At 59.5% G+C, this 24,729-nt stretch overlaps 1 protein-coding gene across 1 annotated transcript; it reads right to left on the reverse strand.

Moving 5' to 3' along the window:
- Positions 1-269: 269 nt before the first annotated feature.
- On the reverse strand, positions 270-17,700 carry QSOX2 (quiescin sulfhydryl oxidase 2). Its single transcript, XM_040225738.1, has 13 exons — positions 17,572-17,700; positions 17,403-17,465; positions 15,876-15,995; positions 14,260-14,308; positions 13,623-13,728; positions 13,397-13,487; positions 12,507-12,652; positions 11,163-11,297; positions 10,795-10,924; positions 8,563-8,685; positions 7,493-7,643; positions 4,227-4,415; positions 270-2,497 (listed from the first exon to the last, which is right to left on the reverse strand). The coding sequence occupies exons 1-13, from the start codon at positions 17,698-17,700 to the stop codon at positions 1,953-1,955; spliced, it is 1,977 nt and encodes a 658-aa protein (XP_040081672.1). The 3' UTR covers positions 270-1,952.
- Positions 17,701-24,729: the final 7,029 nt, after the last annotated feature.

Raw genomic sequence — 24,729 nt, forward strand, 5'->3', positions numbered from 1 at the left:
TATGGTCCCGCATTCCCTCGGTCCAGCTTGGCCCAGCTTGGCCCTGAGAAGATCAACTAACTATTGGGGACTTCCCGTCTTTCACCTTCTGCCTGTCCCTGGGCTGTCTTCCAAAGAGTCTCTGATTCAATACTGGACATTGTGAAATTTCAGAGGTCCAGTCCATATACCCTTGCCAGACACCCCATCACTGGTAGACCTAGTTTTACTTCAAAACAATTACAATTTTTTCAAATATCGGATTTATTTTTAAAATGTGCACATTAGAGTTTAAATACAAAATGTTTATTTTTCTTGCAGGTAAGAAACTTCAGTGACATTTCCATGTCAATTAGGTTCTTTTTAATCAAAATCCTTCCATTAAAAATAAATATACATTTAAATTACTGAACTATCATATTTATTAGTCTCAATACTTACAACTTTAGAAAATGGAACTTAACCCTTGCCTTAAGGGAGCGTCCAGCTCTGAGCAGCGCCGGGACAGTGCCGTGGCCGCCCTGACCTGCCGCCCCTCAGCCTGCAGTATTATCGGGAGCCCTGAACGCCAGCGTCGCCCCACACTGGGTTCTGTCAGTTACACAAGACCGTCCGCTCACAGCACCATCCCAGCTCCCGCTGCTGAAAAAACGTACTTAGGGGAGAAAACGACATTTGGCGCAAACCAAAGGCAGTTTAATTAATGGTTCTGAGTATATTCCTTTGGGCTGTGTGTACACCGGCCCAGTTTTCAAGTTGAAAAGAAACAACAGGTGTCTTCAGTAACCCAGGCACGCAGCTCAGCCGTGAAGACAAGCCCATGGCTTTTAAAACACAAAGGCTTCCAGGGATTAAAAAGTGTCAAACAGAAGAAAGCTCTCGGCAGAGAAGTGGAGCGTCCCCTGCCCAGAGACCTCCAGGTCACACCTCCCACCGAAGGGGACCACGAAGCTGAAGGCAGTTGCCTGAGGAGTTGGCCACTGGCCACCCCTCCTCCCCAGAATGTGGGGCGGCCGGGGTGCTCACTGAACAGTGACCGGCGCGCGGGACAGGCGTGGTGGGAGACACCGCGACACCCACCAAAGTCACACACTCACACTCACAGCAGATGCTCCCTGCCGTGGTTGTTCCTGTTTCGTTTACATTTCAGAGGCAAATTTACTGCTGAGCTTTTTGGGTTTTACAAATAATGTGTTAAAACCATTCAATATTAGACAATTAAATTATCAAAGCCTGGGAGCCTGTGGTGAAACAGCTCCAGGAAAATGAAGCTTGGCCGAGACCACAGCCTGCCCCGCGGCGGGCCATCATCTCCCTGCCACTGAGCGCGGGCCTCTCCCAGGGACTTGCTGGGGGATGACCACACAGGATGAGGGTGCCTCTGGAGACCCCGCAGAGCACCCTCTGCCACGGTGGGGCTTAGTGCTCCGGGTCTGTGCGATGGACAGACTAGGACCCCCTTACAGCCTCATGTCACCAGGCTGACGAACAAAGACAGCGCCTCCGAAGGGCCCGCCTCCCGTCACACCCCCGACACTCGGGGCTTCCCTTCCCTGGTCCTGAGCTGCCTCGGAGCCCCAGAGACCACCAGCAGCTGAGGCGCAAACGTAGGGAATCGCTGAGGGCTCCATGAAGCCGCAGAGGGCGGCGGGCGGCAGGCCTCAGCAGCAGGGGGAAGGGTGTGGGTTTTTCTCCCCGATTCCCAGAGCGAAGCCCTGCAGTCAAGGAACTTGAGGTGAAAGCGGGTGGAAAGTCCTGTTCCTGGGGCTTGGCCACCCACTTCTGTTTTGAGACCCAGAATAATGAAAACAGAGTCTTTTTGCTCTAGGATCTGTAGGGGACACATCTGGGCCACACAGGCGGGGAGCGGAAGGACGCCTTGAGGGGCCACCAGGTCCGGAGTGTGGACGACGTCCCTGATCTGAAGAGCAAAGTGAGCTCCGCTGGAGGCGGCGCCGCAGTCTCGCCACGTCCTACACGGACGGATGGTGGTGCTTGACTTTCCACCGCTTGGAGCGCACGCGGAAGAAGAAATACATGACCATGAGGAAGAGGGACGAGGCCACGTAGAGCACCACGCAGAGGCTCATGTCCAGGCTGGAGAAGCCCATCCCCAGGAAGGCCGCGGCCGCCTCGGCGCCCCGGCGGCCCTCGCCCCCGGCTCGGCTCCCGAGCGGCAGGTCCAGGCCCGGCTGCGACCTCTCGGACAGGCGAGGCCGGGGCGGCAGCAGGCTGGGGGGACGCAGGCTCTCGGCTCCGTGGTCTGCGGGGGGCTGCTCTGGGGGCGCCTGGCTGCCGTCATGCTCCTCGCCCGGGGCCGGGGCGCCTGCGCTGGGGTCCCCCAGGGCCGCAGAGTGCGTGTCCACAAGGTTGCCCCTGCCGTAGTGCTGCTTCAGGAAGAGCAGCACCTGGCCCTCGTTCCAGGCCCCCAGGCCCTTGATTTCCTCGTGGCAGGCTGGGCAGAGGTCTGGGCTGGGCCACGGCACCTTTGGGAACTTGGGGTCCTCACTCGGATGCCCTGGAGGAGGAGGAGGGCCGCGGTGAAGAGACCTTCCAGCCGCCTGCCCCGCACCCCAGGGGCCTCCCCCGCCGCCCACCACCCTGTCCCTCCCACCCGCCCTGCACAGCCGCCGGCTTCCCTGAACCACTCACAGCACAGGAAGTGTCCTCACATGGGCACCTTCACTCCCCTGGCCAGACCCTGCCCCAAACACCAGAAGTGGCCGGGTGAGTCCCTGGCTCAGCGCCCTTGACCTTGGCCCGTGCCAAGGTGCGGCCCTCCCTTCCCTAAGGTGCCCCATGGGTACAAAGTCCTCCAAGAGGACCCTCTCCTACACCTTCCCTCCGGCTCACTCGCTCCCTGGTTCCGCACACGCGTGGGCAGAGCACGGCCTGGGCCGTCAGCTGTCATTTGGGGGCGAGACCTGGAAGCAGAGCCGTGCAGCCCCCGCACGCACAGCTGCACTTCTGAGTGGTCAGTTCCCTTCCACTCGCAATGCAGTGACGGCCCTGGACCCCGGGGCTCCCACAGGCCCGGGGGACAGCAAGTGTGCCCCAGTGGCTCCTAGGACTCCCTGACCTGACTGGGCACGCCCTGCCCCCCCAAGTCCTCCTGGGAGCACACATCAAGGAGCCCCTTCGTTAGAGGGGTGCTCAGGACAGGCTGCGCTGGGCAGGAGCCACAGGGCCATGTGGGCCTCACAGCTCTGGCGCTCCCCTTTGGGGTCTGGAAACACACACCCTAAAGACGGAGAAGGGCTGCTAGAGCGTGTCCCACAGAACCACACAGACCTCAACCCAGAGGCGGGACGGAGGGGCTGGGGGACGCACGGAGTCACAGGAGCGACCCCATCTCAGGCCCCTTCCCGCAGCACTGCACGTGGCCACACAGTGCCCGCTCAGGGCAGCCTGGCTGGGGTCTCGCCGGCTGCTCCAGGGCTGAGGGCTGCCACGATGGGGTCACCACGAGGCCCCTGTGAGGGCGGGGGTGGGGGTGGGCAGCAGTCAGGGCAGGAGGGCCCTGACGCCCTGGACATGGAGCCGTCAGAACCAGGGCTGCGGCGGACGGGCCTCCACCTGCAGCCATAGGCGAGGCATGACTCCCATGTGACTGGACCCGCAGCCCTCAGCCCAACGTCCAGAAAAACCAATTTTCTTTAGTGCTTTAGTTGTAATATGTTTTTATAATACAGTGGATTAAATAAAAACCAACAGTTTAGTGGCATTTTCTATTCGTCTCTATTAAGACTTATTTCTCGGTGGATTATGTTTAAGCCTAATTTTAATCTGCCAGTGATTTAGGAACAGTTTGAGTTACTTAACTCTGAGAAAATACGTGTGCCCCAGTTTTTCTTCAAACAAAACCACTCTGAGGGGTCTGGTCTAAGATCTGAAGGCAGGTTTTAGTGGCACTAGAACCCCCTGTTGACAGCGAGCTGTGTTCCAAGCCTTCCACCGCTGCGCTTACTCGGGGCCTAGAGGGCTCCCTCGGGCAAGGGCACGTCCACAGCCACACAGCTGGGAGCCCTGCAGCGCGAGCGCGAGCGCCTCCGGGAAGCCGGGACGGGAGGTGGGGATGGCTGTGGCCTGCTAGCCACCGGCAAGGTCACTAGGAAACTGGTCCACACAGACGGCCCGGCCATGGGCCCCATGGGTAGGCAGCCCTGCGCGCAGGGTGGCGCTCAGGCATGCCCCCGCCGCCCACTCAGGCCCCACGCAGGCTCGGCCACCCAGTGGCTTGTGCTCACCTGCCAAGCGGCTGTTGACCAGGTTATGCTTCTTCCAAAGCCAGAGAATCGCTTGGTCCGGGGTTTTCACGGAATCTATTGATTCTTTAGCCATTTCCTCAAAATGCTCGCCGCACTCCTTGCACCCGAAGAAGACGTGGACGTACCTCCTGATGGTCTGCAGCACAGCCTGTGGGTCGTCTTCGAGCCCTGCGGAGGAACCAAGGCGCCTGACGGTGGCCACCAGCTCTGCAGGGTCTGCGGAGCCGTCGGGGAAGCCGGGACGAGCGAGTGCCTGATGCGGGCCACGGGCCAGCCCCCAGGGAGAAACCGGCTCCTTCCCCAGGTGCCCGTGGCCACCAGATACTGGCTGCTCACCCCCTCGACACTGCACCAAATGTGCGCACCCCTTAGGCAGGCGGCTGCCTGTGTCCAGCTGCTGGACCTGCTCCAAGGCCCGTGCTGGTCCCCAGGGAACGAGTCAGAGGCCTGGAACGGCCAGGTCCACCAGGACCCCCAGCCCCAAGACCAGCCCAGAAGCCAGCGTCTACGTCCGGTGTGCCATCTCTCCTGCCCTACAAGCAGCCCTAAAGGCTGGGCCAGGCCGTGGCGGCTACTCAATCGAAATCTCCGTTTGTTTTGCTTTGAAATCCTTGCTACGTGCAAGCGTGGATATGGCCTCAGGAAGTGCCTCCAGGCGTGACTCCAGCCCCGGTCTTTGTGGCCAGTCTTTCCCAGATGGGTCAGCAGCGGTGGGGCTCCAGGCGGCAGGCCTCCAGGCAGCGGGCCGGTGTAGACCTGCCCTCTTTCAAACAGCCCGAGCCTCTCGGTGTGAGGAAACCCTCTTATCTACCAGCCACACAGACGGTGTCCACCCATGTGTCAACAGGCCCTAATGGGACACGGTGCCCGTGTAAAGGCCCTGGGGATGGGGCACACCCCATCTGAAGAAAGCAACCCCCCAACATCAGGATGCCACAGGCACCATGCTGAATGGACGAGCCCTGAGGAGCCCCTGGGGGGCAGCCACAGGGAGAGACCAGAGTCCTGTCCAGACAACTAATGCGGGGGATTGAGTGTGCACACAAGAGACCCGTGAGATTAAAACAGATTAGATATCAGCATTAGAAGAAAGGCAGCAAAATAACTGGGGGGGCAGGCAGTGGTGGGGGAAGACGCGGTTACGGAGACTGAATCCGTCTTAACAGCAGGCCTTCAAGAGCCCTCTCTCCCCACGGCCGGCAGGGGCTAGGGAGCCAGCCTGCCGGGAGAGGCCCCAGGAGCATCGGCGTGGCGGGTCCTGCACGTCCCTCAGAGAAGGTCCCAAGCAGCACGTGGCCACCGCCTGGCGCCGTGTTCCGTGGGCAGCGGGGGCACCTGGCGCGAGGCTACCCACGCAGGTAAGGACTCGCTGTGGCCGGGCTGCGCTCCCCGCCGTGGGCCCTGGGCCGACATCTGCCACGCCTGGCAGGTAATCCTCCCCTCTTCGTCCCCGCCGAACCTCTGCCCACTCGGGCCGCCCTAATCTTTAAAGTGGACAAGAACCATAAACCCTACCTGGGGCGGATTAGAGGCGCAGCAGGCTTTTTAGTCGATGGGGTTTAAGCGTGCAATAAGGAGAGGAAAAACCTTCTAAGACATAATCCGGGTCTCAGTCTGACCCAATTCTTTCAGCGTGAGACAGACTCCTCGGATACCGCTTCCATTTACACCGACCGAGAGGATGGACGCCCGAGGTCTCGGGCTGTGCGCCTGTGCCCTGGCCGCCCAAAGGCCATGGGCGTTGGCCCTGCGGTGTCTGCAGAGCGTCCTGGCTGCTGGCCTCCCTCTTGGTCACCACCTCCGTGTCCTCTGCGGAGCGTTCCCTGTTAGCACGAGGTCCGGGCAGCGGAGGCTCCAGGGCCCCGGCCGGCACCTGCCTGCAGCGCTAAGCCTCTGAGCTCACCTGCTGTTTGGAGCCCCAGCATCCCCCAAACGCACCCAACACGTTCTTCTGTGTGATTCTCAAGAGAAGCCGTGGTTTAAAGCACCTCCCCAACACCAGCCCCAGGGAGTAGACATCCAACACCCCGGGCCAGGAGGGGCAGGGATGCCTTAAGAGCCCGTGGGCCCCCTTGCTGCGCCCTGACAGGTGGGCCATGTTCCCCCATCGCCCCAGCCTGGGCCGGGGGAGACGTGTCTGAGCCATAGGCTGTGGCGGAAGTGCCACCCAGGCCCAGAAGCCCCTCCTCGGCCCCCGGGGGAGCTGCACTGCCTGGGGCCCCCGCTTTCGAGTCTAGAGCACTCAGGTCCCACCCGCTCAGCGAGCCCACAGGTGAGCCTGTCCCAAGAGCTGAGCCCCAGAACCTGGAGCAAAAACCTTGTGCTGGTCTCAAGCCATAGGATTGGGGTCTGTCTGTTACACAGCAAAAGGTAACTCTAAAATAATTTTACAATTTTACTGGAAAGAATATCGAACTGTGTGGGTCCAAAGACTCCACTCTGACTCAATACAGATGTCAGTGAACCTAATGATTAAAGAATGAAACCACAAGATAAGCAGATATCCCCAAGGCTGCCAGGGCCCTGGGTCAACTGTGGCACACACACCACACGGTCCAGAGAGTATCCAGAAACCCAGCAGGGTTTTAGCGATCTGAAGGACACAGCGGCCCCACTTCCTGCCGCCCTGTGTGTCACCTCTGCCCCTTGTGGGCCTGGGAGCTTCCTTCTAATGAACCAACATGGCAGAGGTGATGGACAGGCCGACAAGGGCTCCCGGACAGCCACGAGGGACAGCCACCACCCACACAGGGCACGAGCGTGGGGAGGGCATCCAGCCCTCCATCGTCCCCACCAGCCCTCAAGAGGAGACCCCAGCCCTGGCTGGTACCCCGCCCTCAGGCTCTGGGGGACCTGAGCGCCTGCCCAGAGACGCTGTGGCGCACAGAGTGTGCATTGCTTCAGGCGACTTGTTATAAATAAGACACCACGTACCTCCCCAGACGGGTCTCACACTCCTTAAAGTAAAAAAAAAAAAACAGGCGCCGACACCGAGAGACATTCCTGGCCAGCGGCCTCCCAGCCCTGAGATGCACGGCCTGAGGGTCAGCCAGGCCCTGGCCTCCAGGGCAGAGGGATGGGCCACATGTGGGTGCTTCCTGCGTTGGGGCAGGGGCTGAGCAGGGCTCCTGGAAAGACACACGCCTCCGCCCACCTCGGCACAGACCCGGGCACCCAAGGGCCCGTCACCCTCTGCAGGCATCACGGCACCCATGCAGGTGGCCCGGGGCAGGGGGGCTGCTCACCTGTGCCATCCAGGGCCTTCGGGTGGGTCCCGGCTCCAACAGTCAGAGTGTGGAACAGTTTCCAGAGAGAACATGAGTAGCCTCTCAGCTCCGGTCGGCTTCCTTGACATCCAACCCACTTTATGTGATTAGTGAGAAATATCCCAGAAATCTGGGCGGAGAGGGGTGTGGAAAGAAGGAGAGAAGGATAGATACTGAATTGTTAAAATTAACAATAGCTGGTGACCTCCCTGTCTCAACTGAGTGGTGGTTTCACAGGGAGTATCTGTTTGAAAACTTTATCAACTACAAATATGGTTAAATCTAGGAACAAACAAGAGAAAAAACTCTCTATTTTACTAACGGAGTTCTCAGAACACGGAGCTGTGGCCCATCCTTTGGGAGAAGGGAAGTGTCCACCTGGGCTGTGATGAACCAGCACGAGGAAGCATGCAGGATGCCCGCCATTGTTTCGGGTTAGAATTAGTTGTAATGAGATTTACAGAAGACTAATAATAATAATAATAAAGGAATTCAATCATCAGACAATTCTCAGCCAGAACAAACAGGATCTTCACTTAACGAGCAGAGAGCTGATGGGCCTGAGCCTGTAACAGCCCAGAAGTGCGGGCTGCAAACGGCCCCTCAGGCCCTGCAGGCGACACACAGGTTTGGCCCAGGGCTGTGGTCCTGCTCTCAGCCACCTTCTGGTCACTCGGCCTGGGGCCCGCGGAGGGGAGGCCAGGCCAGATACTGGTACCTGTCAGGCGGCCAGACCAGACCCCAGGGAGCCCACACCCTGGGCCTGTGGCTGCAGAAGCCAGGCAGCTCAACCAGGGCGTCCATGCTGGACACGTTGTTTTTATTTACTCCTTTTTCAGATGTGAGATCTAGATGAGTTTACTAAAAATTAAAAAAGAAACCCTAGTGCTACCTCCTTGCAGAAACCCCTCATCATCTCAGCCAGCTGACCCAGACCCTGTCCTAGGGAGCGACGGGAGGTCGTCATGGAAACCAGGACTGCAGACCAGGGACAGGGGGGCGGCGAGGGGCCCCCGGGCAGACCTCCCTCTGCAAAGGGGCCGCCTCACCCGCATCTTGTTGTTGACCAGGTCAAGCACGGCATCGTAGGGGATCCTGTCCAGCGGAAGGCTGGCCAGCCACTCCTGCAGCATCTCCAGCAGCTTCTTGACCGGCGGTCGTCCGGGGAACAACTGGGCAGGAAGGACCACGCTCAGGGACTGTTCAGGGAGCACCCCCCACAGCAGGCACGGCCTCCCGGGGGCCGAGACCAGGCCTGCCCTGACCCGACCCATCCGGCTGCCCGAGAGCCGGGTGGGAGGTCTCTCCAGAACACAGACGAGGCGGCCTGGGGGGCTGCACCTTCCCTTTCCTCCAGCCCCACTGCTGCCCTCATGCCCGACAACAGGCCCACGGCCACCCAGGGCCTCGTTTGTCGCGCTGCCAAGGGCTCCGGGGGCCTCTCCGAAGTCACTGCCCACTCAGTCCGCGTGCCTCAGTGTAACTTACACCCATCCGCTGCTCTCCTCACTCCCCGGCACCACCAGCTGCCCCCCCCGCCCCCCACCGGCTCTGCCCGCGGACTGAAGAGGTGTGCACACTCGAGGATCCCGTGCACACAAGTGCCACCCGCTGCTTAGCTGCACATGGACACTCAGGCCATGCTGGCGGCACCACGGCACCAGGGAAGCCTCGAGCAAGGAGCCCACGGCTGTCCTGTGAGGACCTTCGCTTAGATGCTGCCAATTACACGTGCAAATTAAGGGCTGACACCCTAACGACAGTGCTGAGACCAAACGGCCGAGCAAACACGACACGTCTTCAAGTCCGCAAAGTCTGGGTTTCTCCTCCGTCAGTTATAGGGCATCACTATCAGCTGACCAGCACTGCAAGTTCAAGTAAACGTCAGGACAGTTGTTAAGAATAAGCTATGCTGATCTTATAGGCCGTGCGTGCCCTCCAGCCTGACACCAGAAAAGACGAGGCCAAAGAACTCGTGTGCAGAGCGAGACCCCCGTCTTGATGCGCTAACAGCTGGGCAGCCAGGGGGCATTTTCTCAAAGGAACGAGAATGGTGCGAGAGCTCTGACCTCTGAGGTCATCGTCGGGGGAGAATTGTCTCCACAGTTTTCATTTATTCATCTGCGACACACCATGCAGCTTTCTATTGCCTTAAACATAAGTTCCAGCTCTTTGATTTTTTAAACGACCTGACTAAGTAAACTCTGACCAGCCGAAGTATCGATGATGAGTTACCGTGTCAGCGGGGCCCCCCAGGTGGCGCTACTGGTAAAGAATCCCCCTGCCAATGCAGGCGACGGGTTTGATCCCTGGGTGGGGAAGATCCCCTGAGGAGGAAACGGCGGCCCCTCGAGTATCTTGCCTGGAGAATCCCATGGGCAGAGGGGCCTGGCGGGCTGCGGTCCATGGGGTCACAGAGCTGGACGCGACTCAGTGCACGGGCACGCACGTGTCAGGGCTGCACACTTGGCAACAGGAATCATTTCAAAGTCAGTCTCCTTCTCTCTCAGGCAATAATAACCAGTAACTCAGATCCTGTCAGATCACGTCAGAGGCTAGAGAGAGTGGCCTCTGGAAGCAGATTCCTCCCGAGGCAGCGCAGGATCAAAGGTGACCAACAGGTGGGCACAGCCCAAGGGCCTGGGCTCTCTCTGAGGTCGGAGAGCAGAGGGCCACAGCAGGGCTGCCGGGCCAGCGGGACAGGGGCAGGGACCCCCGACTGCCTGAAACTCTGCCCACAGACCGCGGGCCCGGACTCTCAGCTCGGGAGCTCAGAGTTCTCAGCAGGAAATGGATGCCGCCCGACAGCTCCTCACCTCCAGACCCGAGCAAGCACAAAGCCACCCTTTGCCCCACCTACTACTAATGGTGGGCATGCCAACCTGGCCCACCCCCAGGGCCCACCCAACGCACCGGCCACAGGCGTCTCCTCCCTGTAAGCCCGCCACCCTCCGTCTCCACCGACGCCCAGATACACAGGCCTCTCACCCACTCCCTGCTCCCCGAGTGGTCCCTTCTCATCCTGCTGTCTGCCACCCACTCACAACTGGCCTGGCTTGTGCCCCCTTTAGACCACACCGAGCCCTTTAGATGACACTGAGCCACGCTCCTGCACAATTCCCTCCTCTCTGCTCCACACGCCCCCACCCAGCGCTCGTCTCCAGCACCCTACACAGGGACTCCACCTGAGCAGGGATTTTTGTCCCTGCCACGTACGTCCCCAGGCATGCCTGGCTCCCCGCGGCCAGGGACCCCCCGCCCCAGGTCAGACGCCCGTGCACCTTGGCCAGGACAGTGACGAAGTCCTTGAGAGTCTTCAGCTCGGCGCCGGCCAGGGACCTGTGTGCAGCGAGCTCCACTCTCAGGAGGTGGTGCAGCCCTGACTCCAGGTCGGCCGTGTACAGCTTTGACCTGGGAGTAAACACTGCCAGGTCAGGGGAACCCACCTATCTCTCTAGAAACCCCCTGTTCCTGAGCCTGACCCCACCTAGAGGAATGCCCCCAGGACACCCCACCAGCAGACAATGGGGAGAATCTCCAAGAGGCCAGCAGGTGGGTACCGGGCTTCTGAATGAACCACCCAGAGGAGCCCTGGGCCCAGACCCCCACCCACGGCTCCTCCTGCAGCTTCCTAGGGAAGAACACTCACCTGTCAAAGTCCCTCCAGACCACGGCTTCCGAGCTCTCCTCTCTGCTGGGTCTCCCAGGCAGGGAACCTGGTTTCTTCCTCACTCCCGGCAGTGACCTCAGGTAAGAGGAGAAAAAGGACCGGAGAGGCTTCCCACTGCAAGAAGGGGGCAGGCGTGGGCTCAAGCAGGCTCCAGGGTCTGGCCCATCGGGAGGCGTCTCGGCAAGAGTGTCAGAGCAGCCCCCCACCCCTCCGAGTGATGTGGTCCACTCAGACCAGTCATTCTCTGAGCATTTACTGCAGGTATTTGAGGCAGGGGGGCAGGCAGAATGGTGACAAAGCCTGGGCCTTGGGGAACTGGCCCCCAACCTGAGAACATAAGACAAATCCAGAAATAGCATGACCTACGGTGTAAAAAGTACTAGGGTTCATTTCTGTTTGGCGGGAGGTTAAGATGGCCCGGACAGCTGGTGTGAGCACCTGCCAGGATCAGTTTTGTCCAAACTTGCGGTTTTTGACCTCAGACCCTCTGCCTGCAGGCTGCCAGCTCCACTCAGGGCATCTGGGGTCCGGCAGTGAGGGGCTCCCGAGTACTGCGGTGCAGGCCCTCTGCTGTGGGTGGGGCTAGGGGTGGGGTCCCTGGAGGACTCCACCCTCCCGAGGTGGCTCAGGGGTCACCTAAAGGGTCCAGAGCCTGTTTTCATTCCCAAAGAGAAGGTGCAGCAGCTATTGGTAAAAACATCATCTTTTCATGCTGAGGTTACAGAGCGTTTTCCCTTGAAACGAGCTGGCAGTGTGTTCAGGGGTGTATTCTGGGGAGGTCTGCTGAGCTGGGTGGCCAGCTCTGCGAGCCCAGGGGCTCAAGCACGACCCCAGATACCTCCTTGCTTACCCTGAATTCCATTGTTTTTTTAGAAAATATCAGACAGCCAAGGAACCACATGTGCCTGAGGCTCCTGGGTAGGGTGCCCTCGGTGCCCCAGTAAACTTCTTGGCGGGGGAGGCCCTGTCCACATGTGGTGACTCACCAAGAGCTCCGTGGATGAAGGCGGGGCTGGCCCTGGCCACTGGCTGTGGCGGGGGCCCAGCAGGCAGCTCAGGTTCCAGAAGGCACCCTTCTCTCACCCGTGATGCCCTCCCAGCCTCAACTCAACTTGCCTCCTTTCCAGCTGAGCTTGTCTCACGATGCACGGGGCCCACTGCAGAGGCCAGCGGCATCCTGCTCCTTCTGTGGGTCTCACAAGGCGAGCGCCACATGTGGGGCCAGAGCCGGTCCCCCCGCTTTCTATTCTGGAGACCAGGTGGTGAGTCCCCCCAGACCAGTGAGTGCCCACGCGGTGCGAGAGGGCAGCAGACGCTACTTACACAGTGACTGGTCCGTGCGACCCATTCGGGTAGATCAGGTAGCAGGAGGGAAGGGAGGGCACGCCGAGCTTCTGCACAAAGGCTGTGTCGGAACCCAGCGCCCGCCTCACCTCGATGCTCGCGTAGGGGATCAGGTCCAAGATCACCTGGGTGACGAGACGACACGTCATCTTCTTGGCGGGGGGCGGGGTCCGCAGGAAACACTGCGCTGATGAGCGTGCCTTCTGACGGAAACTAACAGCAGCCTCTCAGCGCAGCTCCTCCCTAAGGCTGACCGCCACTGACACCCCTGTTATGCTGCACGTTCAGGCCCCCGGGGCTGCAAGGGCAGGAACAGCAGCAGCTGCGCAGACCCTCAGAGGGGTCGGAGCTGTGCTCCCCACATCCCCTCCAAAGCCTACCCCGTCAGACGGGGCCCGTCACCCCCAGGTGAGTGGGGGCCACGGCCCAGCCTCCCCTCTACCCACAGGGCTTGCTTTGGGAGGCTGACAGCAACCCTTCCCGGTCAGCCAGCTGAAGGGCACTGGATTTGGCAAAAAGTTGGGAGAATACAGCAGAGAGAGTCTGGACCATAATGCCTACGAGACAGAGGACACCCTCAGGGACGCTGTGTGTCCTGGGGACCACATCTGCCGTAAGCCCACCTGGCCTTACGGTGGGGAGGCAGTGGCACGCAGGAGCTGCTTCTGTCTCCCCTGGGAGGCAGCCCCCCACCCTGTCCCAACTGTCTTCTCTGTAAACGAGTCTTCTCTAGTGAGTCTACTGAATAATACACAGGCAATTCGGAGAATTAATGAGCGCAGAACATACGCTCCAAGAGCTGAGGTGGAAGTCGCTACTGTCACGGGGGTCTGACCGCAGCGCCGACACGGGAGAGGTGCAGACAGTACCTCACGTCCGACGTAGGAGCTGTCGTCTTCCAACAGCACAGCCACGTACCGGTCGCCTCGCTTGTCAATGAGCGAAAGGATGTCACTGGGCCTTTTAAGAAGAACAGAGCCTTTTAGTGCCTTCAAGGCCATCGCACCCCAGTGCCCACATCACTCAATGCAAGTCTCTACTCTACAAAATTAAATTCAACTTGAAATGTGCCGCCTTTTCCACAGAAGCACGCACCTAATGGGGTCCAAGGACGGGCAGGCAGGGGGCCGGGTGCTGTCCGTGTGGTTCTGCAGGAAGTTGATCATGGTCCGCCTCACTGTCTGCAGTTCTCGGTCGGGCCCTGCGGGGAGGCCCGCGTCACAGGTGAGTCAGCCGCGGTGAGTGACCGCTCCACCCCAGGGCCCCCAGGGCACGAGGCATACACGGTGCAGTCACTCGCAGACCACCTCACGGCGACCAGCGTGGAAACTGCTGAGCTCCAGAGCCCCCGGTGTGGAGCCAGGCCATAGGCACGTGTCCATCCACAGCAAGTTCAGAGGTAGGCCCAACGACCGACCTCATCTGTGGGCTCCAGGGCGGGGGGCGGGGGGGGGGTCACTCACAAATTCACCGGGATGCCCCTGTGATGTGTGTGCACTTTTCCAAACTTTTGTTTGCAAAAAAGTTTACTTAAAAAAACTTAACCACCGTATTTGCCAAAAGCAAACATTCTTGCTGAAACTGTGGCTGTTTAACCCTTCCAGGAAAGAAAGGACCGACAGCGTCAAGGCGAACTTGCCGAGGGATAGGAGGGCAGGCCCGCCCAGGCCCTATTCCCGCTGTAATGGACACAAGAGTCTAGGAGAGTAAAAGATGACGTGTGTGTCCTTACCTTTAAAATTTTCTCCAGTTGTAAAGTCCTTTGTAAACGCTTTAAAATACTAAGGGGAAAAAAACCAACAACAACAAGTAAGCAGCAGCCTTGCCCAGCGCCTGTGTAAACGTCTAATCTTTAAGCAATAAAATGGCCATCATGTCTGAGAGCTTCAGTCTAACTGCTCCAGGAACCTCATGCTGACTGATGATGGAACCACGGTCCTATGGGCCTCTGTGCAAGGCAGTGCTTCTTCCAGACTCACGAGGGCTGCTCAGTACCAACCAGACCCGGGCACACACGAGTTCTGCCCCGATGGGGCTGGGACCCCAACGGGACCCCCGCGGCTGGCACTGCCCCCACAGGCTTGCGGTGTGCCAGTGCAGAGACTCCTGGGAGGAAGACAGTCTCTGCGACAGGGGTCTTGCAGCAGAGGACAAGCATTTTACGTGAACATTAAAAACCTTCTTTATTAAAAGACTCAGTGAAGACAATGGAGAAAGTGATGGCTGGGGTGACGATACCCCCCTCACAGCTGGACAAAGGGGCGTGCTGAAGACACACAGGGCTTGCACACCAGCTCGGAAAACACAGGCGGGACAGCGGGAGACGGGCCAAGGACCGAACAGAGGCCACGCCCTGGCCCCCGTCAGCACTGCACGCCAGGGCTGGGCCCCTGCGGTCACCGAGCTGCCGGGACACGGGGACGTGGGGCCCAGCCACACCCAGCGTGTGGGGGTCCCAGCAGCATCCTGTTAGCTGAGGGGGGTCCCCCACACACGCAGCACAGCGCCCTGTGGGGAAAGCTGAGACACAACAGGCAAACCCAACAGGAAGGTGCTGAGGGGACCCAAGCCTGGACCCGTGCTCCAGGGGAGGGGGCCTCCGGGGGCAGGGCCCGGCCAGGGACGGACACATGAGGTCGCCAGGTCAGCACGGAGGGGAGAAGCAGCTAGCACCGTGCACAAAGGACGTGGGTTCAGGGCTGAGAGGGCAGGGGCCCCCCGAGCTCCCCAGAGGCCACCTCCAAAGGCACGGCTTCCCTCCTCTGAGGCGCTCCAGTGAGGCGAGGGGCCACACACACAGGCACGTGCACACACACACACTCGTGCACATGCACAGGCACACACACTCGTGTGCACACACACAGATGCATGCACACACTTGTGCACACGCGCACTCGGCACACACACGCGTGCACACACACAGACACACGCACACGCTCATGCACACACACACAGGCCCACACAGGCCCACGCGTGCACACACAGACACACAGCTGGGTGCACTGCTCAGGTTCCAGTCGCCCCCTAGCGGGAGAGATGGGGACAGGCTTGTCTGCAGGGCGGCCCAGGCTACAGCCGGCAGGCACCCAGGACCGCCCCCCCGCCCAACGCCCGGCAGGCAGGGCGCCTGCGGCCCTGCCTCACTTGGGCAGGCACTCTCAGGGCAGCGCCGGCCGCTTCCGCGCCTGCAGGCCTTGCTGAGTGTGAGCAGGCGCAGTACGCACAGTCCCAGTGTGACCCTGCAATCCAACGGGGTGCAACGAGAGGTGACCCCTGCACACAGAAGCCCCTGAGCTGGGAGGCGGCCGCCCCAAGCCCCAGGCCGCGAGAGCGGCGGGCGGCGCTCACCCGGAAGGTGGGGTAGAACCGGATGTCATAGGTGCGACACACCTCCTGGTTCTTCTCCTCGGCACAGTCCAACGCGGCGACACGGATGGCGGCCGCCCAGTCTGAAAAGCAGGAGCAAGACTGTCAGCGGGGCCCCGTCCTGTTGAGGACCGGGGGAGTTGAGCCCTGGAGACCCCAAGGCGTGGCTCACACGGGCGAGGGCAAGGACGGGGGCTTGCTTTCAGTCGCCAGCTTCAGAGGAAGGGTCTCCCCAACACCCCCAGGTGAGGGTCTCTCTTTGGAAGACCTGCTCCCTTCTCCAGGACAGTAAGAGTCTCAAACCTTCGCTGGCTGCTCAGCCGGCTCGGGGACAGCCTACAGGGGAAGCAGGAGGGCTGGTGGTCCGGCGCACACACGGGAGCAGAGCAGTGCCCGAGCAGGATGGGCCCAAGGGGACGGGACGGCCCGAGCCCCGCTCACCGCCTCCTGCGGTCAGGTGACTTCTGAGAGGGAACCCGCGACTGGCTGTCCCTGAGCTGTGGTGAGTTATGACAGACACCACCCGTCTAAAGCAGTCACCTGGCTACAGGTCACGGCAAATGAGTTTTCTCTGAGTGCCGCTTAAGGCTAAGACTTCAGAGGTTACAGCAGAGACAGGCCAGAAGGAGAGGCACCAGCCTCACCAAGTACACAGACACCAAGGCTGGTATACGTCGGCAGCTCATAACTGCTTTTGTTCCACTCAGCATTACACTTATGCTTAAGAATACGTGCCTTCTTCCTCTGCAATTGTAAAAAGTATTTACTGATACTAACAGAGAGTAAAAGATCAAGTGAAAAAAACACAAAACGCACAGCTCCATCTTTTACAACCAACGACAGAGCAGCGCTCCCCTTAAGTGGCCACAGGGAAGCCGGGTCATCCTGAAGGCGTTTGAAAGGATGGAAAAAGTCACAGAGCCCTCCTGAATCACAGGTCACGTCTTTCTGGAATCTCAAATTACAAAGAACTAAGGAAGAACAGTTAACACTCTCATCCCATCAGTGAGGCCAGAGCGCAGACGCGGGCAGGACGCATGGCCGGGGGTCGCCGCACCCCACCCAGCGGCCGACTGTGAGCAGGGAGCCCCGTCCTCTCCACTCAGCGGCCTGTCCATCCTGCCAGAGCGTCTCACTTCTGCAACCTCCTCCCAGCTCACAAACACAGGGATTCAAGGCTTACTGAGAATTTCCATGACAAGCTTTTGCTCCATCTTAAAAAAGAAAGTGCTCCAGGACCAGAGAGAGAGAAGATGGAACAGGGCTCCAGGAGCTGACACTAGGCGCGCGTGGAGCCGGGCCCAGATAGAGGGACAGGGAGGACGCTCAGAGCCGCCCACGAGGGTGCCGTCTTCACGGTGGGGCTTGGCCCCGCGGTTTTGTTTTCGGGTTTTCCTAACAAGCACGCGCTACTCATGAAATGTGGGAAAATGGAGCCTCAGGGTACCTGTGGGGAGAGTGTGCTCCACGTCTGTGCACCATGGGACCCGGGTCCTGCTCCGTTTGTACCTCCCCGGACTCCAGGGACAGAAGGCCACAGACAGCACCCAGCGGGGCTACCAGGCGCACTGGCTGCGGGGAGAGGAGGCCTCAGGCCCGGGCACGGCCCTCCTGACTCCAGAGGGGTGCTGGCTCCACCCGGGCCCTGGTTCAACAGCCCCCAACCACAAAGGAGCACCGCAGGCTCCAGGGGCTCGCCCCGCCGTCCCAGGCTCGGCCTGCAGGCCTGCACGGGGGCGATCACAACCTCCAAACTGCCCCCGGGGGCCCGGCCCCCACCCCAGCCCCCTAGCCAGAGTCTCCCCATGGCCAGCAGGTGACACCGTCCCCTCACGACACGCCCCGCTCTCAGCACAGGACAGACCCCTCGGGTGGACACTCCACTGGCCTGTGCTCAGCTGCCTTCCTCTTCAAGGTCATGAGGCCACCCCAGCCAGGCGCCCCTCCTGAAACGCAACCGACCCCCATGCCCAGCCTTCCTCCCGGAACGAGGAGGGGAGGGACACCCCAGCTCCAGGAACCGCCTGGTCCTGGCCACAGATGCCCTGGGCAGAGCAGCAGAGACGGGGCGACACTTGGTACCAGCTTTGTTTTTCCAGCCTCCCGAGCTCCTTCAAGTACCCCAGGCGCCCAGTAGATGGGCCCCGCCCTTCGAAATAGGGCACACCTGCCAGTGTCTTCAAGAAGAAAGGCCTCGGCTTTCCCCGGGTTTAACTACTCGTTTATTCGCAGGGCAACAGTGAAAAGTTGAGGTGTTCCCTGAACTAGCAGCGGTGCCCCAGCATCAGTCTGACTGCACTGAAATGCTGTTTCAGAAAAACTGACGCTGGACTGATCTTTCCTGGGATATCTCTAGTAAATGAAACACTTCGTAAATTTACAAGTGTGAGGGTTCCCTGCACCGAGTCCTTCCTAAGTCAGCATCAGGGTGTAACTTTCCAAAAGCCAAGAGCACGACTCATCACTGCAGGAGGAGGAGTCACACACGCCTTCAACCTGCTCACTGACGGACCCGGCTGGGGTTGAGAGAGGTCCCAGCCCACAGCCAGCAGGACCAGCCCTCCAGGACAGAGCTGGCCGACGCCTAAGGGCAAGAAGCCCTCAGGTTCCCTTTCCTGCTGGACAGAAGCGATCTGCACCGCTCCCCAGTGAGGTCTGTGGGTTCACTGCAGCCTGGGTCTGAGCCCTTAACTAATGGTCATGAAGCAAAAGTCAAACACAGGCACAGCCCCGGGGACTCAGCAAGTCAAACACAGGCACAGCCCTGGGGACTCAGCCTGGGGAGCAGGCCCGTGTGATACTGAGAGGACATGAGTCCCACCTTGGCTCAAGTTTCAAATGTGTCCTAACAGGAGGATGCAGAAGAAAACGAGCCCCCTGGCAGTGACCGGCCAGGGGCAGTCATGCAGTGCCCTGGAAAGCAGCGCGACTGTGAGGCGAGGGGCAGGCTGCCGCGCCCCCGAAGCCCAGACGGCTTGGGGTCAGCCTGGCCCCGGCCACCAGCCCCAGGGCGCAAGCCAGCTGGAGGGCCATCCCTCCTGCTCACAAGTTGACAACAGCTTCTGAACGGCCGACAGCCCTGGAGAGCCAGTGCCCCCACACCCCTCAGAGCCTGTCCGCCCCCGCCGAAGCAAGATGGGGTGCTTCCCCTCCCCCCAAGCACCCCCACTGGACAGCGAGTCTCTGGGCCTCAGTCCTGCAGGGAGCAGCCGGGGATGCTCCACGGAGAGACCAGACCGAGGGGCCTCTGCAGGAAGCTGCTCCTGCAGCTTGCGTGGCCATCGGGGCTGGGCCCCCTGGACGCGGCACCTCCTGGCCCTCCGGGTGGCAGGCCCCTCACTCAGTGGCCCTGCCGGGCGCCAACCCCAGCGTCCCGCTCACCTTCCTAGGACCTGCCCCCACGTCCACCTGTTCACACTGCTGGCACTCCTGCGCCGTCCGTCCTCTCCTCTGAAGGACGGGGTCCACGTGGACAGGGAACGCACGCAGTGTGTTCTGAGACGCACACAGGTCGCCGCACGCCGGCGGGGACAGGACAGCTCCTACTGGGCTGAGGACTGGGGTCTGCACATGCACCCCATCGAGGCGGCGGCCCAGGGCAGGGCCTGGTGCCTGGCCTGCCGACGCCTCACGTGGCCCTTGTCCACCTTTCAAAGAGGCCGCCTGTGCGGTGCAGGAAGGAGGCAGATGAAGGAGATTTCAGTGACGCGGGCACTAACAGCCACCGCAGGCATCCCGGCAGATGGGCGGCTTTCACGGCAGCACAAAAGGGAGCCGGTCTGTTTTATCAGGGAGAATGCAAACCGTTTCAAAGGGTGAGCTTCAGGGTCTGCGGTCATTCAGCTGGTGCCCTCCCCTCCTCCTGCCTCTCCCACCTGTCGGGACTCCACACACAAAGGAGGGAAGCGCCCTCAACTGAATGCAAATCGCCTGCTTTCAGGACTAGGCCCGCGCCAGCCACCCCCAGCTGCCAGCCAGGCGCGGGGCCTCCACAGGGAGCGGCGGTGAGCCCCGGGCTGCTCCTCACTTCCGCTCACAAGCCCATCTATTTTTAGGATCACAGACTTAAAAAAAAATACCCGTGAAATAACTAAGCATGTCTACACAGCGAACTACAATTTATCTCAGTTTCCTTGTCAAGTAACTATATTTATCCTCACAGGATTAAACTTTCCACCATTACTTGGCAAGTTCTAATAGAACGTCTATACAAGTCACACTTATGGTAAAGCATCCATCACTTGAAGAAAATGGTTACAGTTCAGATTAATTAACCCCTTGGGTTTCAGAGAATCCCGCCCCTTGCTTCTTTGCAGCCTCCTGGTCCTCTCACCCTAGAGAGCGAGAGAGGGCGGTCAGGGTGACGCGGCCAAGCCTGCTCCCACGCTGGGCCGCTGGAGGGCGCTCTGGGCCCCGTGAGGTCCCTCCAGGCCGAGCAAAGGGCGTCTCAGGCAAGCTCCAAGTTCAGGACGCACAGGCCTGGGCAGAGAGGAAGTGCGCACTAAGGGGCGCGCCTTCTGCACCAGCCCCCAGAGCAGCCTGGAGTAGCGCTTTGGCTCAGCCTCCGTGGGCAGAGGGCCGCGACGGGCTCAGGGTGGTTTCATCCCGGTGCTTGCACGCAGGTGTGCGTAAGCTAGCACTGTCTGTGTTCCCGCAGGTGCTGCAGCACGCTGTGAACAGCACCTGTGGGAATGCTGGCCAGCTCTGTGGGCTGGGGTGGGGGCGCGCGGGCGGAAACCGCTCTGAGATCAGGATCCCACGGCCGCCCGTGAAGCCAGCGATATTGGGCAGCACGGCTCCTCCGCTCAGTGTCCCAAGCGGCACGTGGAGGCACTGTCCCTCTGGGTCCCGCTGCAGTGAAGCCTGGGTCTCACAGACAAGTCTCAGTGCGGGGGAGCCCCCGTGTGGGGGACGTGCCCCCGCCCACTTGCCTCTCCAGGGTCCAGGTGGGGTCCTGCTCCACCACCACCCCGCCCCCTTCAGCCCCCCGCTTTTCCCAGAGGACAGGGAGCGGCCGTGGGAACCATCAGCTGGTCTAGTTCACGTGCATGAAGCCTGCAGCCACGTGGATGAGACCAGCTGGTGACTGAGGTAGGCGGGAGGCAAGCGGGGGCCTGGCCAGCCTTGGCACCCACAGCCCGCCACTCGACGGCGTGGCCACACGGGTGCTGTGCGGTGGTGCTGCCTGCCAGGTCCCGCTTTCCTCTGAGTCTCTCATCAAGAATTCTGGGGGTGGGCTTCCCTGGTGGCTCAGTGGTAAAGAATGTGCCTGCCTGGAGACACGGGTTTGACCCCTGATCCAGGAAGATCTCATGGGCCGTGGAGCAGCTCAGCCCATGCTCAACTACCGAGCCTGCAGTCTAGAGCCAGCGCTCTGCAACGAGAGAAGCCACCGCAGCCAGAAGCCCGAGCGTCAACCGGAGAAAAGGCTGCACAGCAGCAAAGACGCAGTGCAGCCCAAAGTAACAAACAGATAAAATTACATTTTAAAAAGAATAACCTTGTTTTAAAAAAAACATTCTGGTGCCAATGACAGAACACTTTCCCTGTCCCCCCCCCCAAGAGGAGGCGGAGGAGACACGGGCTGGAACAGACGCCCAGGACCTGGCGGCCCCGACGGGCACTGTGGGCCTTGAGGAAGTCTTCGTGGCCGTCGTGGAGGCGCCTCTGGGTGGGCAGCTGCCCACCCTCACCAGGTGTCTCAGTTCTCACCTCAAAAGAAGGCGCAAAGGCTGAGCTAACATCACAGCTCCGGGCAAAAGGATTTTCAGGAGCACAGTAGGGTTTTGTTTTGTGAAGGACTCAGAAGTGACAGGACTAAGCCAGATCTACATAAACACTGGAAGGACATTTGGCTGCACCCACAGTAACTCTTTTGTTTGTTAACCCACCTTCATAGAAGGAAAAACAATTATTTTCAAAATCTTAAAAATGTCAGCAAAAAGCTCAAGTTCAATCCAAATCTTTTAGGAAAACAAAGGTGCCCCAATGCTGTGTACAGAGAGGCCCCGCCAAGGGGAGGAGCCCTGGCCCCCTGCAGACCCCTGCCCACTCTGAGCAAGTGGAGGAGGCCACTCAGGAGGCACTGGGGCAGACGGAGTTGGGGGGGCGGGCAGCAGGCGCTCCTCCAGCTCAGGGACCAGCCCCAACCGTCAGCAACCTCAAGTCAGGGAGCGGGGGCTGTACTGTAACCAGCCACCTTCTAGAAGCCATGCTGCTGTTGAGACTGGGGGTGGAGGGTAGACTAGCTGAGTGGGCTGGATGTGGTGCTTCAAGATGGGTGGGAAGAGGCATCTGTCGGGCCCAGGCCCAGGTCTGCGTGCCCCAGGGGGCTCACTGAACCCCCTATTCACAAAAGACTGACTGGGCCTGAAGCAGTGAGAGTGGGAGCAACGACTGCGCTCAGACTGGACAGTGTGGGCGTGGGCACCCTTGCCCCTGTGGGACGGCCCCTGGCAGAAGCAAGGCGCTGCGCAGAGGGGCTGCACTAGCCTCCTCAGCGAGGTGCGGGCAGTTCTTCTCAGCACGCTCCTCCAGGACTTCACAGAGACGAGGCACGGGAAGGACCCTGAGTCAGTCAGGTGGGAGCCCAGGATCCGAGTAGCAGGTTCCTCTAGCGGAGCGTTCTTGTGTGCAAACAGCCACGGCAGGGGCGGTGGGGGGGTGTCCCTGCACCCCCTCGAGCCTCAGGCCCTCTCCTGCAGGTGCCTGGCGTGGTCAGTGGGCCCAAGACAGGAATCCTCCACCTCTGGGGCTTAGGCTGACAGGAGGCCAGGCCTCACACCCAGAGCTTCTGCTCCCGCTGCCCAGGCTGGGCCCACAAGGTCCCCAGGTTAGCTCTCTCTGGGGACCTGATGTGGGACATCGCCTAGCGCCCAGGCTCTGCCTCCAGTCAGAGCTGGTGCTCAGGGAGTCCCCGGCAGTCCAGCTCTCAGGACCCCTGTCCTCCCCCCGTCTCTGGAGCCACAGCTGTTTTTCACTCTCAGTCACATCTCCCTTTGTCTCAGGCCTGCCTTCACTTGCAGAATGCCCAACTCGGCGTGTGTGCCAAGTTGCTTCAGTTGTGTCTGACTCTGCGACCCTAGGGACCATAGTCCTCCAGGCTCCCCTGTCCATGGGATTCTCCAGGAAAGAATACTGGAGTGGGCTGTCATGCCCTCTTTCAGGGGATCTTCCCCACCCGGGGACTGAACCAGCGTCTCTTACACCTCCTGCACGGGCAGGCAGGTTATTTACCACGAGTGCCACCTGGGAAGCCCCCAACTCTCTTAAGATAATCTTCTTTAGCCAACAGTTAGGCTAATCACACCACTAGGTAATGGATTTTACTACCAGATTGGCCAAAAAGTGCGTCTGGGAACACACAGAGAAACCTGAATGAACTTTTTCGGCAACCAATAGTTTCTGTTTCAAAAATAACTTTCCTTCTGAGTTGTAGGGACAATGTCCAAGGCTCCTTACATGCTGGTTGAACCATGCAATGGTTTGCAATATTCAAATCCTATTTACAACTTTTGTATTTCACACACTAAGCTGAAAAAAATCAAAATATGCACAAAACAGGTGATGACAACGTCTTGCCAGAGCAATGAGCATTAAAATTTACATATCTGTGTTTCTGCCTCCCAATAACAAAAGAAAACTGAAAAGTCCTCTTATTATTAAAAGTACTTGTTTGATGACAAAGCAAAGGCTTAAATGACACCTATTATGGAGCAGACCGTCCATTTCATGAAGTCTCTGACTTCAGTTCTGACCAGCGGCGAAGGCCCAAGCAAACACTAGATCAAAGAACAGACACTTTAGAATCAAGAAATCCCAATACCTCGAGGCAAGAGAAGCAGCTAAAGATAATCACAATCACGTATAAAAGCCCAATTTAGACTTTTTTTTTCAAGTTTCCTTACGAATCTGTCTAGATATGAGAAAATCCCAACAGGGTTGGCTGTAAAACTGCAGTTCAGGAAGAGAGCCCATATGTTACTCTCTTGCCCTCTGAAATATATAATTAGAGGTCAGCTCAGCCTCAGCAAAGTCTTGCCAAACCCTGCTCTTGTTGGGGACTGGCCCCCACTTCAGAGCAATTCGTGTTCTCTTCTGAAACCCAGCCAGCTTGTAGCAAGGCTGCTGCAAAACCCTTAAACGGCTACAACTGTGCAATTTAGAGCACGCCAAGAACTTAGTGGCTGATTAGCAATTCGCACCGTGAGGAGAACGTGCCAAGCGTCAATAAAGTGTGGGAACATGACCAAAAATTTGGTGGGTGACAGATTGGTCCAAGGCTGCGTGACCATGCACAAGGAACCAACCAATGAAATGCGGGAAGGTCTTTTTCTGCTTCCACAGAGAAGTCTCCAGCACAGCTGGACCTCTTTGAGTAGCCACTATATATGCTCAGCTCTCCAAACCAAAGGAAAAGGAAGAACGACCTACAGGGAAAGCAGCCCGGGTCAGGAACTGGGAGCCTCAAAGAACCGGGATTCCAGGCAGCCGGGTGGAGTTACTGAGGACGAGATGAACGTCAGGACACAGCTAGGATAAAGACCTGGGGCGGAGGTGGTTACTGAAGCTCTCAGAGACTCAACAAGAGGGTCTGGAGGGCTGGGACAAACGGAGAAGGCCTCTATGTCCCCAGCTGAGTGAGGGCGGCGGCGGGAGAGGGGTTCCTGTCATCCTGACTTGACAGCCGACTTCCCAGATCATGGGGCGGGGGGGTCCTTCGAGGGATGAACCCGGGGTGCAGGCCAGCGGCCGCCGAAGCGGGATGCCTCCAGAGGGCCAGGGGAGAGGGACCTGAGGAGAGAATCCGGGGGTCGTAGGCGCCAGGCCAGCGGCC

This window comes from Oryx dammah, unplaced genomic scaffold (assembly GCF_014754425.2).
Source record: "Oryx dammah isolate SB20612 unplaced genomic scaffold, SCBI_Odam_1.1 HiC_scaffold_25, whole genome shotgun sequence".
Lineage (NCBI taxonomy): Eukaryota > Metazoa > Chordata > Mammalia > Artiodactyla > Bovidae > Oryx > Oryx dammah.